Raw genomic sequence first — 17,557 nt, 5'->3', positions numbered from 1 at the left:
CATGGTGCTGTGACACTATCTATGCTTCCTGCTTTTTAGTTGTGTTTAGTTCCATGCTTTTGTGGTTTTCTTTAAGTGTAATGCAGACCATTGGAAGCTTTTGACTATTTTACGGGCGGGTTTGCGCGTTGGGGCGCTAACCTTCACGCACTATATCTTTAACAACTGAACAAGCAGTGTTATGGTAAACACATAGGCATGAAAACAGTAGGGTGAGTGCATATCAGCTTAACAGCGCAAGATGGCAGCGCCCAGATGTCTTACAAAAATAGTCTATAGCCACCAGGATGTATATACAGTTAAACCTGGATACAAAGAAATTGAGAAATTCCCAGAAAAATTCCTTATAAAAAGGATTTTGTTATATAGAGGTTTTGTACAAAAATTCGAAAAATAAACACACAAAGTAAAAAAAGGAGGGCCCTGAAGGCAGAGCTACAACAAAACACTTATTTACCGGTAAAGAACTGTATTATTGCGATAGCGTTTATGTGGACTCTCGCGACGGATTTTTACTGTCACAGCTATGTTTAGTTAGCGGTTGCGCGACCATTGGCGACTGGCGACCAAAAAGCGACTGATGTTCACACCGGCAGAGGCTGCATGCGAGCGACCGGAAGTCGCAAAACCGGAGAGTCACGTCCGGATCTCGTTATCAGCGAGAACTCTGGAGACCTGCACCGATAAACTGATCGCTGCCAGCTGAGTAAGCAGAGCAAACCGAGCTTGCCGCATTTATTGTTTTCGTCCGTTCTTGCACAGCGCTCCCAACAGCGTCAAAGAGTCCGGTTCAAGCGATGAACAAGAGATTGTTATGGTGCTGGTGCAATGTGACATGGCATCAGCGCTGGCAGCACAGATATCTCCAAAGAAAAAAAAGCCGGTGTTGGGTGTCACCGTTCCTTCGATCGCGGGAGTTGGCCGGCCATGCAAGCCGCCTGCCTCCCGAGCCGCGCTGAGATGACAAGGAGTATTTTCGAGAGTCGTACGTATTCAGAAACGCTCTAGAATTTATTTTGACTTGCCACAGCCTCCACTGCAGCACAAACGCTTCTCGAACGCGGTGTGAAATCGTTGCCAAGGCATCAAGCACAAATGTGTTCCAAACGCGCTGCATTGAAGGCGGTGACAAGTCAAACTCAAGACAAACAATGATTCTGAATATGAGGAAAGATAGTGCACAATTTATTTTCTCAGCTTCTTGCGAATGCCGCCACGTAAATTCGACACTTTGCTCAAGCTGCTGCGCCCGCCATCTCCAAGCCAAATATTCCGTAGTGGCCATGGTGCCACAGACCCCAGGAACACACTCGTTTGTACCTGGCGGAAGGAGGCCAGTGCAATGAAAAAACAAACAAAAAAAAAATTGAGTCTCGCTGATTTGTTCCAGCACCTTTGCGACTGCAGTCGCACGACTGAAAAATCGGTCAGGAAGCGACTAGCCAAAGCAGTCGCTTTGCGACCATTTGCGACCGTTAGCGACTGTTTGCGACAAGTCGCAAATGGTTGCACGATCGCTGCTAGTCGCCGGTGTGCACCAGCCTTAACAAGCCCAAAGTGAGAACATGCCCCCACCCATCGTAGCTTCTACGAGCTGGGTAAAAGCACGCAAGCGCTGCTGAAGCAGAAGTCAAATGACCGGCCCAATCTCTATCGCCAGGAAGGCGCATACGATACATATTCCCCATGTTTTAAAACGATCGTCAAATGCTCAAACAAAAAAAAAAAACACCTGTCTTTAACAAGCATGGAAAGGCCCGACAAGGAGAGGGGGGGGGGAGGTCGCTCGAGAGTAACAATGGTGAACTTTGAGTTAAAAACACTTCTCCCTGGAGTGGCCGTATTTGATAATACCAACGTTTTGTAGGAGTTTTGCAATATCTGATCCAAAAGAGTTGGCTGCTAACCTTACTTCGTACAGCATTACAATTTGTTGCTATCGCATTTATCGTCGTGCATTCAACGTGCCATCGTGTAGTTGCCAGATTTAAAAGGCTAATCGCAAAGGCTGTGGTCCCGCAAACTTGTGGCGCGGCGCAAGACGACAAAACTCGTGATGAGTAGACCTCCAAAGATCTGTCGTCATCACCATGGTCTTGGGAGAGTTTTGATCAGCACCTAATCTGACATCCCCTCGGTAGTGACAACATCGTGGTCAGCAATAAAGAAAAAAAGAGAAAAGTAAGCAAAGCTTCATGTCATCGAGGCCATTCCATGCACGTGCAGTGAAACTATGCACGCGTGCACAGTGTCGAAAACGAAGAGCGAACGGCACGGATACCGCGGAAAACTAGTATTTGGTAAAGCACCTCCATACGCAGCGTGACTCCCCCTCTGTGACGCTAACTAAAAGTGCGACACTGCCAACCTTTTGGTTTGGAGGGAGGGGGAGGACACATCCCCCTCCCTCCGAACCGGCATTGGGGCATGTGCCCCAATGCCGGTTCGTGGGGTGCAGGCCCGCCTGGCCATCTAACGCAATAACGAGAGCTCGCTCTCCCAAGGGCTACAAGTACGGCGCCGCCACCGCTTCGTGCTTCTTCAGCAGCAGGGCAATCCCAGAAGATGCATGCTCGTGCCAAAATAACAGAATCTATGATGAAATTCCAACACTGTCCGGGGCGAATTTTGTTATGTCAAGCATGTCTCCCGCTCTTACTTTGTTACATAGAGGTCATAAATACTACAGTTAAATCTCGTTATAGCGAGATGGGTTATAACGAAATAATAGATATAACGAGCAAATTGTAATTCCTCTTGAAAGTCCCCATAGAAACCAATGTATTCAAAACCTCGTTTTGAGGTAAATCTTGTACTAAGTAAATTTGCCGGTTATGGGACATAATGAACAAATCTTGTTAGGAAATAAAATTCTGAGCTGACATCACGACAGTGCAAAACGCGAATTTGAGATGGTGCGCAACGGGGCAACTTTAGCAGTTCAAAACTCCCGCCACGCATCCTCCAGCAACGTGCGCAAAGCTGTGGCGTGCCAAGCGCATGCTGTTTCTGGAGGAGAGGGTGTTGCACAGGCATTGCACGTCCGCCGCTTGGCTACCGCCGACAGCCGAGGACTCCACAACTCTGCGAACGTCTCGCCCTTTTCGCTTCTTTTTTTTGTGTCTTCTTTATATTCTTCCTCTCCCCCTTTTCACGGCGCTGAGTCGTGCTACCTAACAGGCTGCAGTGAAGAGAAGCCTTTCCGCTCTAATCTCTCTCTTTTGCGCCCGCGAGCCCACTTGCAACATCCCCACTTCTCCTCAATAAGCATGGCCGCAGCATGCCTGCCTGCAACTACTGCAAGTATTCTCACTCGCCAACGTTAACCACGTTGTTTTTGCGTGCGCGTTTTTTTTTTTAGTGCTTCTGCCCTATCTTGATCGTGCGGTGCTCGTAATTCCAGCAACATGAATGCACCAGGCTGGAAGCGAAAGCGTATAACGCTAGATCAGAGGGTGGCTATGATAAAGGCCGTTGAGGCGGGAACGAACAAGAGCAAAGTGCCAAGTGACTTTTACGTGCCGACGATTACACTGTCCACGATCTTGAGCAAGCAGGAGTCCATCATCGATGCTGTTGCGCGTGGCGTGAAAGGAAATGTCAATAGGATGAGGACTGCTGCCTTTGAAGCAGTCAAAAGGGCCGATTTTAAGTTGTTTTTGAACACGCGGGCCGTGAATCTGCCGGTGAGCGGTGCCACGCTACAAACAAAAGCCAGGGACTTCACCTGCATAATGGGCCATGATAACTTCATTGCAAGTTCGGGTCGGCTCCAACGTTTCAAGGAGTGCCACGACATCGTCGGGAGAGTGGTCTGCCTAGAATCACAATCTGTTGACAAAGCAGAGGCTACGAAGTGAGCGAACGAGAACATCGCGCGGCTGCTGGAAAAATACAGCGCGGAGGACATCTTTAACACGCATAAAACTACTCTTTTTTTCAAGACGTTGCCGCACAAGTCTTAAGCCCTCAGAGGTGAGCCATGCCACGGTAACAAACTAAGTAAGCTGCGGATCAATTGGCTACTTTGTGCCAACATGACTGGTTCTGAGAGGCTGCCAATTTTCATAATTGGCAAAAGTACAACCCCCCGCTGCTTTAAGGGAAAGAAGCAACTCCCAGTCAAGTACACGGCCAACCTGGATGACCAGGGAGATTTTCGCAAAATGGCTTTTGGAATAACTGCACCGCCCACCACATCGCTGCCGCGCTCCATATCATCGAGCTGCAGTTCCTCCCTGCCAACTGCACAGCAAAAATCCATCTGCTTGACCAAGGCGTGATTATGTCGCTGAAGGCAGGTTACCGCAAGCGCGTGATTGACAGGCTTCTGCTCAACATGAGGTTGAAGTGAGACACCGATGTTGACTTGTACGGTGCTCTCGAAATGCTTCGAGCGGCGTAGATGAGTCTGACAATGACCACGATAGCAAATTGCTTTCGACACGCTTCATTTGCCACCACACCAGATGCCAGCGATGAACCATCATTAGACGAGCCTGCTGCACCAGACAGTTTCGCCACATTGGACGAAGTCTCGGCATCATGGACGGCACTTCGTGAAGCCCGTGTCGTGCCCGATAGCGAGCCATTCTGCGACTATGTGAGTGCGGACTCGGAAGTGATGGCAACAGAACAGCTCCCCAATGACGACATTGTGCATCCTGTCAACTTTCTGGATGAGACCAGCGACAATGACACTGTCGACGAACCGGAGACCACCGAGCGGGCGACCAACGTGCCGGCAACGTCGGAGGCATTAGAGGCAGTGAACGTACTGTGCCGCTACTTCAGCGCTCACGAGAGCGGAGCAGATGGCTTGAACATTGCGACCGCAGCAGAACGAGCCATCATTCGCATTAGGAAGATGCACCAGCGTCCGATTACGGATTTCTTTGCAGCTAAGCCTGTTTGAAGTGCAATAAATTATGTGCGCGACATTCCCTTTTTATTTGCGGAATGTGGTAATTTTGTTGCGTACCACCATGAGGCGAGATGATATTTCGCCCGCTATTTGTTTTCGGTGAGTACAGTGCATAATATTTGCAGTAAATACCCCCTGTGGCTATAACCAAATATTGGTTATAACGAGCAAATCGCAGCGGCCCTCCAATTTCGTATAACGAGGTTTAACTGTACATGTGCTTGTATGGAGTAATGGTGGGGAATAAAAAAACTGTTGTACAGAGTGATTCGTTATATGGAGGTTTTGTTATAAGCAGTTATAACTGTAATGTGTATAAAACCATGATTAGTTTTAAACACTGCCAGAGAGGATATGTGCTATTAAAGGCAGCCAACATGATGCTGGCAAAAAAGGCAAAGTGCAAATGACTGTGCTGTTGTGCAAGAAAGTTGATGGGAGTGAGCGATCACAGCTGTTCACGATTCCTTCATGATGCCAACCAGAACAATGCCATTTGCAAAAACAGACTACAGTCGAAACCCGCAATAACGAAATCGCTGGGGAAACTGAAAAATTTCGTTTTCGCGAGAATTTTGTTGCCGCGAGTATGAGACATAAAAACAGTGATACGGCCAGCAGAATAAAAATTTATTGCCAGAAGTCGGTAAACTTACTTTGCCAACCCTTGCCATGCAACAACTTCAAAGCTTTCCCTTCGCACTGAAAAAAGTGGTCCATTGCTACGTCGTCGTCATGTGCGCCGAAGGAGCGAAGAGTGTCCAGCGCATCCAAAACATCCCGCGGGTTGTTTTGGATGCGCTAGTGCGTCGTTCCTGCCCGCAGTCTCGCTGTCAGCGGAGTTAGGGCTAAAGCCAACTCCGATGATGCGCTGCCCTTGTAGACCGCGCGCTCGCTCGTAGTAATCTTATCGTCCATCCGGTGCGGCCACTCGTAGTAATCTGACCGTGCCGCCGCTTACAGCTTCGTTGCTTGCGACGAAGGGCGTCGCCACGAGTGCGCTAGCGCGTCATCCCTGCCCGCAGTCTCGCTGTCGGCGGAGTGAGGGCTAAAGATGACTCCGATGACGCGCCGCAATCGTAGTAACCTAATCGCGCATCCGCCTACTGCTCCTAACTAAAGCGTAATTATATCGGAAGTGATCGTCGAGCCGTGGACACGTCACGAAGTAGCAATTTTCGAGAGCCATGTCCTCGCGACGCACAAGCAGCAAACGACGATCTCCCGGAGCAAGCATCGGGTCAATGGCGAGGCGAGCTGAAACAGCATGGCAGCCACAGCCAATCAGAGGCCTTGAAATGACCTTTAAACATTTCCTTTTTCTGCACTTGTTTTTAAAGGAAGGAGCCAGCTGAGGTGGGAAAGTTAAACACGGAGACATGCTCTTTCCGATAAGCCCAAGAAGCCAGCTCCCGGCCCCGTCATCACCAAGCCATAATTTTTTAAACATCGCTGTTTTCTCGCGATTTCCAGAAAAAGTTCCGCCACCTAGGTAGGTGAAATAAATTTTCCGAAGCACTTCTGCGCGGATTTCAGTGTACATATTTTGGAATCAGATAGAAAAAAGGGTTCCAGAAACTGAAAACTTGATTTTCAAAAAATCGATTTTTTCGCCATTTTTCGCGATCCCAAAGCCGCGTCCCCCCCTGAAGTAAACAAAAATGGCGGTACTAACGCTAGCGTGGCAAAAGCAGACGCTTATAAACTTTGAGTGCGCATAACACGCATATGAGCCTATTTTCGGCAGTTTTAACCTTTGGCGGGAGGGTAAAATAAGGCCCGCATCGTGGTAGAAAATTCGTTAACGCGGGATTGCTGTCCAAAAACACTTCGTTGTCGCAAGATACGTATTACATGGGCTTCTATGAACGTTCGCCGGGGATTCGGAAATATTTTGTTGCCGCGGGGATTTCGTACTCGCGGGGTTTCGTTATTGCGGGTTTCAACTGTAATGCTAAGCCCTGGACGACACAGGACCTGTGCACACAGAAGACGGAATCGCTTGTGAGGTGAAAGAATGTGTCAGCAATGAAATAGATGACGTAACTAATCATGCTACGGCCCGTAGCTGTAAGCTCCATTACAGTGGTCAAGCGCATCACTCAACTGAAAGAAACATTCTGTTACAAAATTCTCGGTAATGAGCAACTTGCTGCCTTGCACAAAACTTAGAAAACAGCAATAATCAGTTTTAACAATGAAGTGAAGTCAGTATACAACCTTCCTTCAAAAACAAGAAAACAGAGTTCCCAAGATCTCACTGACATATTCTACATATTCTTGATTGTTTACGTATTGTGAATGCATAGGTATAACAAACGCTTCCTACATGACCAGGATGGTCCCAATAGTGGACTCGAAATTGTCAAGCCCACCTATAGTGAACACCACAGTCATGCTGATCACGATTGTTGTAGTTGAACCCCTTTACAGGACACACTGACATAAGAGACAAGTGGGCATAAAAGACAAGTTTGCCTCCAGTGAAATACGGGTGATAAAATGCATATTGGGTGCTCTGCTTATAAGAGACATCTCATGTAAAAGAAGGACTATTTGTGATGAGTGAAGTGCACATTTCAAGTGAGCGCCGAGGAAAAGTGAGCAACGGGAAAATAATGAAGAGCACGCACGAATGGTAGCCGGGGCACAAGACGACGATGGTAAAGATGTAAAGAGCACGAGCATGCACGGCGAGACGTCAATAAAACAAAAAAGAAGACATCCAAGACATCGCGTGATTAAGAAACACGAAGATTTCAAGGACCAATCAGTGGTTAACGTGACAACCCTGCCATCTCCAATGGGAAGCCGTCGAATGAATTTAGGGGACAGAAGATTCTGAGCCAGAGGAGAGTAGGAGAGTTCGAACAAGACGTTGGCACGGGAAGGTCACCACCGGACCGGGTGCTGAAGATGGGCCGTCGGGCGTCGGACCCAAGCCTTGAAGATTTCACCCGGCCGAGGCCTCCTGTTGTCACGTTCCCGCGTTACGGGACCGTAACCATTCAGTCCTGAACTCCTGCCCAGGTCCTGCGGACTTTGGTGCCGACAAGCAAGCTAAAGCCGTATGGCTATGGGCCCTCGCTGTACATCCAGCTGCCTAGCCAGGTTAACCCTGATTTCTCGACGCGTCCCCAGCAGCCAGCGTTTCCTCATCACCATTAGCGCTCGCTCGTCGTCAAAAGCCAGCGTTTCTTCGTCGCAACCAACTGACCGCCGTGGACTCCAAAAGTCAGGCACTCCAGCTTGGTGATACTGAACTGCCATCTTTCACCATTCCACAGCTCACCCTCATTCGGACTGTGTAATTTAGCTGTATTAACTGAATCAGTGCTTTTTTTTTTAATTAAGAAAGTTTTCCAGCGGAGTGATTCCACGAAAGATCGACACGGGTCCAAAAGTTGATATTTTAGATTTCATTGAGTATTTTATATTTCGTGCACCTCTCACCAGGTAGCCTGAGAGTCAACTTCGTTTTATGATTAGCGGCATAACTTACGAGAAAAAAAATATCAAACTTCACCATTACGGAGGCACCAATCTCGTCACCTGTCATTTTCGAAAATTGCAGATGCTATAAAAAGACAAATATTTTTGTTTCAAGGAAGATATTTTTTACCTGAAATGCATGTCCAACGAAGAATGAATTCCTACGGTTTCAAGTTTGTAGACCTCAAGAAAATAGCTTTTAAGATGTCTAATTTTGCGACAGTTTAAAATAAGTAACGTATTCCCCATCATTTTTCTCCGAAAGTAATGCAAGCAGCGTTTTCAAACTTGACACCCTTTAAGGATATAGTGTGTTCATTAGGTACATAAATTATTGCTGCCGTAGGGGAAATGTACATTTTTATATATTGCCTCAAAGTTCTCATATTGGCAAAAGTGTACTCCACTGAAATTTCATTAACAATAAAACCCCATTTTCAATTTTTCTTAAGATCTCATAAATAGACAACAAAAGGCCACCATACAGTAATATAGAAAAACATGTCGCATTATTTTGTTTTTAGTGACAATATTCGTGGTACAAATCAGCGCTTTTGGAGAATGCGCTGATAAGTTGAGAAATCTACAAATCGGAACGGAAAAGCCGCAATGAGCTTCAAACGCGAGTAAACGTGACCGCATTGGGTGAAAAAAGGCTGTTTTAGCAGATAGGAGTAACTATTTTGAACACGATATTCTACAGTATCTGAATTCACTCTTATACGTAGAGCACTGAGACTTCTAATATGTGGTGCCTCTCCATTACTGACACACAGATGGAGCTCCTGTGACGGCCATGTGTTTGCAACACGTTGGGTAAGAGAATTGAATGTTGAATGAGTTCATAAACGATTCATAACAAATTTTTATCATTCGGGGCATGAAGACTGCCGCATTAGATTGAAGAACACACTTTAGGGCAAGTTGTCATCCGTCGTCTGCTCTACAGATGAATTGCCGTGTGCCTCATCTCGGAGTATATGCTTTAGATCATATGGTTCAAAGTAGAGACAAAGATTACGCCTCCCGTAATTTTATCGACAAAAACATTGTGAAATTCATCTTAACGTACTATACTTCAGTTTCGCATTCGCACTGCGGATACTTGCGCACGCTGTTTTGCGTCTTCTCTCATTAAAGGTGAGACACTTAGGAACAGACGAGAGATAGATCACTTTCGTGCTGCTGGTTTCACGCATAGTTGCATTGCCAGTAATTTAAGCCTCAAGGAGCGCGGCGATGGCTGACCAGTTCAGCCGGGATAGAGTTTTTTGTTCAGATTACCTCATGTTGCATAAAATGAAAATACCTTATCAAAGAAACTTCGGCAAAGTCGAAGACATCGGCCTGTTTGACCTCCGGAAGCTTTGGCCGAAAGCTGCCCGCCATGCACATAACAACGACCACGTCTGCCAGAACTGCTTCAGACACCTAAGAGATATGCTGTCTTCGTCTAATGGCTTCTCAGCTGAAACAGCTGATGAGTTTTTGCCGAAAGCAGAAAAAGGCAGAAGTCAAGAGCGGTGCGCAAACACGCCTGAAGCATTGTCACATATGCGACTGGAAAAGCTGCATGCGCAAAATAGCAAAGTTCATGCAGAGCCAAGACAACTTAGCAGCAATTCTACAGTAACCGTGAAATGCCACTGTATTGTGTGTAACCGCCACTTTCAACCATCAGATCTAAAATGCAGTGTGTGCCCAGTGGTTCAAGGACTTCAAGCAAGCATATGAAGCGTGTTCTTCGTATCAAGAGCGCATGCGTTTATTGACACTGTTGCCGAGCGATGTAGAGCGGCGAAAACTACAAGTGCTTATACCAAACTTGTCAGCTTACATGATATACAGATCCCGACGCTGGCGCGCGAAACACGGGATATGGTTAGCACCAAATGCGGTGAAAAGGACACGGCTGAACCCAATGGACGTCCAGGCAGCTATGGCTTACTACTCCAAAGATGAGTATAGCTGCTCTCGGCAGAGTCCCAACAAAAAAGATGTACCGTAGTACCTGTTATCATTGACGGAAAAAAGGAGCTTGTTTCAAAAAGGTTTATGACCCGTTCGGTGCGAGAGGCTGTCTCTTTAGAGAAGCTAATCCGAACACGTCTATTGGGCTCTCAAAGTTTTATTCACTGAGGCCGAAGTGGGTTCTTCTTGCACCACACCAAGAAGTGTGCCTTTGTATATACTGTGCTAATGCCACGGAGTATGTTTCTGCCCTACAAGACGTCATCGATGGTGCCTACACGGCGGACTTCTTGAAAGAACTATGTCTTTGCAGCTCCCCTACAAGTGATTGTTTTTTAGGCCATTGTGACTATTGTGCTAAGGAGGACGCTCTGACAGCCACATGTTTAGGAATCCCTGAAGATATTGAGGTAGCCTATGCAGTATGGGAAAATGGCGATCTAGTAAAAAAAAAAAAACAGCTTAGGCAAGTGCTTTTCTGCGAGAGCTAAGTCTATGGTTCGTGAAGTGGATTACCCATGATTACATAATATACATTCAAGAATCAGCAATACGCCAGGCGAAAGAGAACCAAGAAAAAGAATCTTGCATTTTTCACTTTGATTTCGCCGAAAATTGGACAGCCATTTTACCGAATGAGGTACAGTCGTATCAGTGGCACAAAAGACAGGTGTCTATATTCACGTGTGTTGTCACAAGGAAGCAATCAATTCAAAGTTTTGCCGTCATCAGTGATGACACATGCCATGATGCTGCACATGCCTGCTTTGCTCTACAAATAATCCACAACTATATGAAGAAACAACTTAAGCCTGACACACATGTTACTCATGTTTCTGATGGTGCATGCAGTCACTTCAAAAACAAGTACCAGTTGTTCGAGTTATGTCAGAAAGATCATATATCAACAAAGTGGATTTTTTCGGCCATAGGACATGGCAAGAACTCTTGCGACGACGTTGGTGGCCTACTAAAGCATCAGGCTACGCTCTACAACCTCAGAGCGGCAAGCTCAGCTGTGATTATGTCAGCATTCCAAATGGTGGCGCAAATGAGCGCGAAGCTCAAGAATGTCAAGCTGCTGTGTGCAAATGCAGACGAGCTAGAAACATTCTGTCAGTTTAAGAAGAGCCAGTTGAAATCGTTGCCACCTGTTCCAGGCATACGTTTTTGGCATGTTTGGCTAAGCACATCTGAGGGCACTGATCGTGGTCGTGTTTTGTTAGCGTCACGTACTGCTAAATGTGATCTGCAAAAGATGCAGCCATTTTGAGCGCATCTCTTGTTTCACGCAGTCACCACCAAAATACCAGTGAGGTTACTTCAAGCACATATGCTTTTTCTAGTGAGACCCAACACTTGCGTTGGAACATTTTCATGTTTGAGTTTATCTGCAAATATAGACAGATGTTTTGCAACTGAGTTACAGTGTCGAAGATTTCCTCCATTAGAGCTGTGTTATCAGGAGCATAAATGCGCCTTCATGGGTACGTATTTCTGATAATGCTAAAACACCCTTTCTTCACCAAATGTGATGACGTTTACTCGTGTTTGAAGCTCATTGCCGCTTTTCCGTTTCGATTTCTAGATTTCTCCACTTATCAGCGCATTCTCGAAAAGCTCCGATTTGTACCACGAATATTGTCGCTAAAAACAAAATAATGCAACATGTTTTTCTATACTACTGTATGATGGCCTTCGGTTGTCTATATACGAGATTTTAAGAAAAATCGAAGGTGGGGTTTTTTATTATTCAAATTTTAGTGGAGTACACTTTTGTCAATATAAGAACTTTGAGGCAATATATAAAAATTTACATTTGCCCTACGGCAGCAATAATTTATGTACCTAATGAACACACTATATCCTTAAAACGTGTCAAGTTAGAAAACGCTGCTTGCATTACTTTCAGAGAAAAAAAAATGGGGAATACGTAACTTATTTTAAACTGTCGCAAAATTAGACATTTTTAAAAGCTAGTTGCTTAAAGTCTACAAACTTGAAACTGTATGAATTCATTCATTACACATGCTTTTCAGGTAAAAGATATCTTCCTTGAAACAAAAATATTTGTCTTTTTATAGCATCTGCAATTTTCAAAAATGACAGGTGACGAAATTGGTGCCTCCGTGTTGGTGAATTTTGATTTTTTTTTTTCTCGTAAGCTGTGCCGTTAATCATAAAACGAAGTTTACTTTCGGGCTACCTGGTGAGAGGTGCACGAAATATAAAATACTCAATGAAATCTAAAATATCAACTTTTGGACCCGTGTCGATCTCTCGTGGAATCGCCCAGCGTCCAGTCAACCTTTATCAATTGTGTCGGTTTTGTGGGGGATTTTCGTCTTTTTGCTTTTATATTAAACATTTTTTATCGGTTTTGTTGTTACAAATGGCTTTGTCCTTCATTGAGACTTTCGGAGATTAAACCTCGAGAGCTCTTACTAAAACATTAGAAAGAAGCCACCTGCATCACGCTGCTGCTTGAAGCATGCCTATATACAGGGGTTCAAGTGTATTTGGAGTTTATAGTAAGTGTACAGCCGCGACCACGTTTGTGTAGAGCACGAGAGCAGCTGGTTGTTGCTGTACGGCACGAAACCTTGACGCAGTTTCAGGCTCTGAAGTGGTGTATTAGGAGCATGTGTGGCCCAGTTGTCCGGCTGACCTAGTCAGAGCCGGCTATTGCCTCAAGGTACTGCCATTAAGAGCAAAAACAAGTGGCTCGGTGCTCTACACAGACGTGACCGCGGCTGTACTACTTGTATAACTCAAACAATATTAGGATAAGTAGGATAAACAGTAAAAGTGCCTCAGATAGGCTGGCTGACATTTAAACAGAAGGACCTAACAACATGCCAACGATAACAAGGCAGTTCTGACAAAGACAGGTCCTCCTGTCACAACATCCACCAGCTGTCCACTAGGTGTTTTTATTTGTCCGCTCCCATCTTGATTTTAGAGTTGCAAAAAATATTAGTCTATTAGGAGAAGGACTTATTGTTTTGAAAAGTTGGTTACATGCACCTGCTTCTGCATAGTATACCTCATAGTGCGTTTTCAACGCTTTACAGGGCGCCCATATGCTCATCTCTAACGCTGCCCTTGCTAACAACAAGCGACTTTAAACACAATAAAACAAACTCATGGTAAAGCTCCCCCAGCACCTCTAAAATTCTTGTCAGCATGTTGACCTTCCAGCAGTGCTTACATCTGACACGCAACGGCTTTGATATCTGAATCTCTCCCCACACTTTCGAAATCATTACAAGCCACATCACATCAGGCCAGTTGTGCATCAATATTCATTAGCAAAGCTCCATTTGCATCAAAGTACAAGGCCTCATGACAAATGGGACATTGTCTGCAGACAGAAATACACTCAGACCTCGATATAACGAACCCAGACATGATGAAACATCGGTTATAACGAAGTAAATGAAGAGTGGACTGGCAATTGACATAATGTGAAAAATATACCTTTATAACAAATTTCTAGATATAACAAACTTATTTTTGTGTAACACGCAACTTTGCAGTGATGAGGTTCGTGTAAAATGTAGTCAAAATGCTAAACCTTACCTTCGAGGCTTGCCCATGATTCGACGAATCTTGCACCATTGAACCCTCGTCAGCCGTCTCGTCTTGAGCAAAGGAAACGACTGCTTCAGGTAACCGCAAAACTCGTTGTCTCCCATGAAAAGTGGCCTTTCAAAAAAAAAAAAAAAAGATGTACGAGTTTTAATCACAGATTTAGCATGACGGCCTGAGTGAGCCTTTGGATAGTCTTCCTCATTATTACAAGCTTCAAACAAATGAATATTCAAAAAGAAGATGACAGCCTACTTATAAAAAGCTATGATTTGATTGATTGATTGATTGATATGTGCGGTTTAACGTCCCAAAACCACCATATGATTATGAGAGACGCCGTAGTGGAGGTCTCCGGAAATTTCGACCACCTGGGGTTCTTTAACGTGCACCCAAATCTGAGCACACGGGCCTACAACATTTCCGCGTCCATCGGAAATGCAGCCGCCGCAGCCGGGATTCGATTCCGCGATCTGCGGGTCAGCAGCCGAGTACCTTAGCCACTAGACCACCCCGACGGGGCATTATTAAAAAAAAAAAAAAAAAGAGCTCGATGAGACCCTTTCCCTCAGAGAAAACGAATGCAAGTTTTATGAAATTGCAGGGACTTCATTACATAGTTATAGCATGTTAACAGTTTTCCTACCACGGAGAAAATACGTTTTTTATAGGTTACTGTAAAAATATATAACTTTTTTTTAGTTGAAGGAAGTACACCAGATGTCTTATACATAAATGAAAAGTCTCATTAATGAACTTTTCACAGAGACAAGTTTCACTAACAAAATGTGTTACGCAAAAAATATAAATAGCCGAATTTAAGATTGTGGGACAAAATTTACCAAAGCTTAAAATACATGTCTTTGTCTAATAAAAAGAAAAACATAAGAATACTCATGAGATATACTAAATGTACAGCTGTCTCATAGGCAATATCACTGAAAAGTTCAAACTTCTTATTGAACACGATTTCCCCGCCAAAATCTAACTGCAACATTACAAATGGGCGTGTCATGTGGCAAAGCAGCTCCTTGACGTACACCATAGCGTCATGTCACATGCCTTGCAGTAAACTTGTTTCCGGCTTGGTTTTTAGTGATACTTGCATTTCTTAGTTTCTATAGTTTCTGATGCTGAAATGCAGAACAAGATGGCCTGAAGCAGAAACTAAAGCTGACTGACCTTCTGGGCTGGTTTGCATCGTCGTTGTTCTCGGAGTTGAAGTACAGTAGACTCGCGATAATTGAAATTCTGATAATTCATACTTTCGGTTCATTCAAACATAATTCAATTTTTGGGTTGGCCCTGTATTCCTTCAGTGTATTTAAAAGCCTCTTAATACAAACCCCATCATCTAGTTAATTCATACTTTTTGCAGTTTCATACCAGAAAATATCTGCTGCTTTCCCACTGCAATTACAAAATGTGCATGCTTATATAATCCTAATAGTCTAAAAATGAAAAATAAGTACCTCATGCCTTCAAGGAAAAAGGCTTTGCTAGTAAACAAATGTTTGAAATGAAGCACATGCGTGTTAAACCGTGATACTTCTCAATTGGTATAGAAAGGTTTGTGCTGAAGTTACATACCTATATCAAAGAAGCAGTTGGCAATTCATGATTACTTTAAAAGGTCTGATCAGCAGTAAAAGCCAATGAACTTGTAGGCCTTACTCCTCTGCTTGCTGTTTATCGTTTAAAAACACTTAAAACATTTTTAAGTCTGATAAAATCAATGCCTAATCATAATGAGTGATGTCATCTCACCAAGAGTCTTCTATCTTAGAGTTTCTGATAATTCAAACTTCTTGATAATTCATACAAAACAAGGCCCCTTCGAGTTTGAATTAACGAGAGTTGACTGTATGACCAAAAATCAGCATCCTCAGACCCGTTGCTTCAAGTTAAATTGACAAAATCGGCCCCAAACGCATCAGAATGCCCGTATCTGCTGTCATAAAAAGTGCACGTGTGCACACTGCATCCACCAGCAGCCATTTTTGCATTCCACTTAGATGATTACACAACTTCGAAGCAGATGAAAAATCAAGGCCATTCAGGAACAAACTACGCAAAGAAGAAAGCTATGGTACTTTTCATTTACGACAGCAGGCAAGTGTGTCCAAGAATGCGCTCTGGCGAACATTTTATTGTGTCTGTGAGTGCGTGTGTATCTGCCCCCCTACCTTTTTTTTCTTGTCTCTCTATCCTATATAGCGATTTTTACTCCATTTTCCTTCTCTCTTTTTTCTCTCTCTCTTTGGTTAAGGCATTTGAGAGTGGCCTACTCGATACAAAAGGCATAACCACAATCTATCATCATCATCATCATGGAGCCGAATATCTCAGAAACGGCAATTGAAACCATCGTTGGCAGGCTATCGATGCCCTGCAGATGCAGTACGGAAATAGCCAAGAAAGAAAGGATGACACTAGACGTGTATCAAGGTCCTGTAACACTCAGAAGCCGTTTGAATTAGACGCTCAAGTGGGCCTTGAAATTTAATACCTGAAATCGTTCATCACCCTCATGACATATAGCAAAGTTTGCTAGTAGTACAGCCCCAGATCTAAGTATGACGACACTGATTTCAACAAGTAAATGATAACACTGCGCAGAAATCTACCAGGCGTAAGAATCCAAAGCAGTCAACTTTACGGGAAGTATGAGGTTTTACATGTTGAGAAACCGCAATAGGATTACGAAGCACGCCACGGAGAGGAATTCAAAATAAATTGACCAGGTTCTTTGTAGAGGTGCTCCACTGTGGCTCAGTGGCTAAAGCCTCGCGCTCACAGACTCTTTGTAGCACACGTAAGTGTAAGCATGCACACGTGTATTTGAATTTCGACCTCATCTAAAGCCAGCCACTGCCGTGGAGGCAAACTGAATGTGCAAGTTTGCACTTGGCAGCTCAACACAAGACTGGTTTGTTGACTCGTAGAAACATTTGCCATAAGTTTTCTAGGCTATTCTGATATGTCCAATATGCTAAACCGAGCATAAACCCTGGACGCAACACCCTGCATGCCGTAAAACTGCACTCGAAAAACAGAGAGATTAAGTTTGTAAATTCTTCCAGAGATATTGCAAACGCTACTGTAAAGTGCACCCTTTCGAAGTACACTTATTATTTAGTCTATGGTGTGACAGCGTACAAGAACAGCAACTCACTGATCTATATTAGAGTAGAACCACTCGTAGCAGACCCATCTGTGTGCTTTTGGTAGCTTCAGCAGGTTCCGAAGGCGTATGCCCACTTTCTGGATTACTCGCTTGTCCGGCACTACTACAGGGGGTGGCTTCAGAAGAAAAACAGGAAGAAAAATGCAATGAATATTTACAAAACACCTCAACGTCCTGCTTATTTGTGTGACAAATTATAATGCAGAGGGCAGGCTATTATCACCGCAAGAGGTGTTCGCTTCTTAAATGCAAATCCCTCTTTTGTACCCCTTTCCTCCGGCCTGCATAGCATAGTTGACCCGAGCATCAAGAAATCATAAGACAATTTCATGCACAAACATGCAAGATTTCTGGTTTCAGCTTTTCATTAGAAGATATTCATTAAAAGAAAT

The 17,557-nt window shown here is 44.4% G+C and overlaps 1 protein-coding gene across 5 annotated transcripts in view; it reads right to left on the bottom strand.

The window, feature by feature from the left end:
* The window catches only part of LOC119169657 (protein lin-9 homolog), a 165,199-nt gene that overhangs the window by 137,653 nt on the left and 9,989 nt on the right, over positions 1-17,557 (bottom strand). For all 5 annotated transcript variants that reach the window (XM_075887098.1, XM_075887099.1, XM_075887101.1 and 2 more), the window contains exons 6-7: positions 17,154-17,281; positions 13,970-14,095 (exon numbers count right to left, since the gene is read on the bottom strand). In XM_075887098.1, coding sequence (XP_075743213.1) covers positions 13,970-14,095; positions 17,154-17,281 — 254 coding nt within the window. The remainder of the gene's footprint in view (positions 1-13,969; positions 14,096-17,153; positions 17,282-17,557) is intronic.

The sequence above is a fragment of the Rhipicephalus microplus genome, chromosome 2 (assembly GCF_043290135.1).
Source record: "Rhipicephalus microplus isolate Deutch F79 chromosome 2, USDA_Rmic, whole genome shotgun sequence".
NCBI classification, from domain to species: Eukaryota; Metazoa; Arthropoda; class Arachnida; order Ixodida; family Ixodidae; genus Rhipicephalus; species Rhipicephalus microplus.
This window is presented reverse-complemented; position numbering and strand designations above follow the sequence as displayed.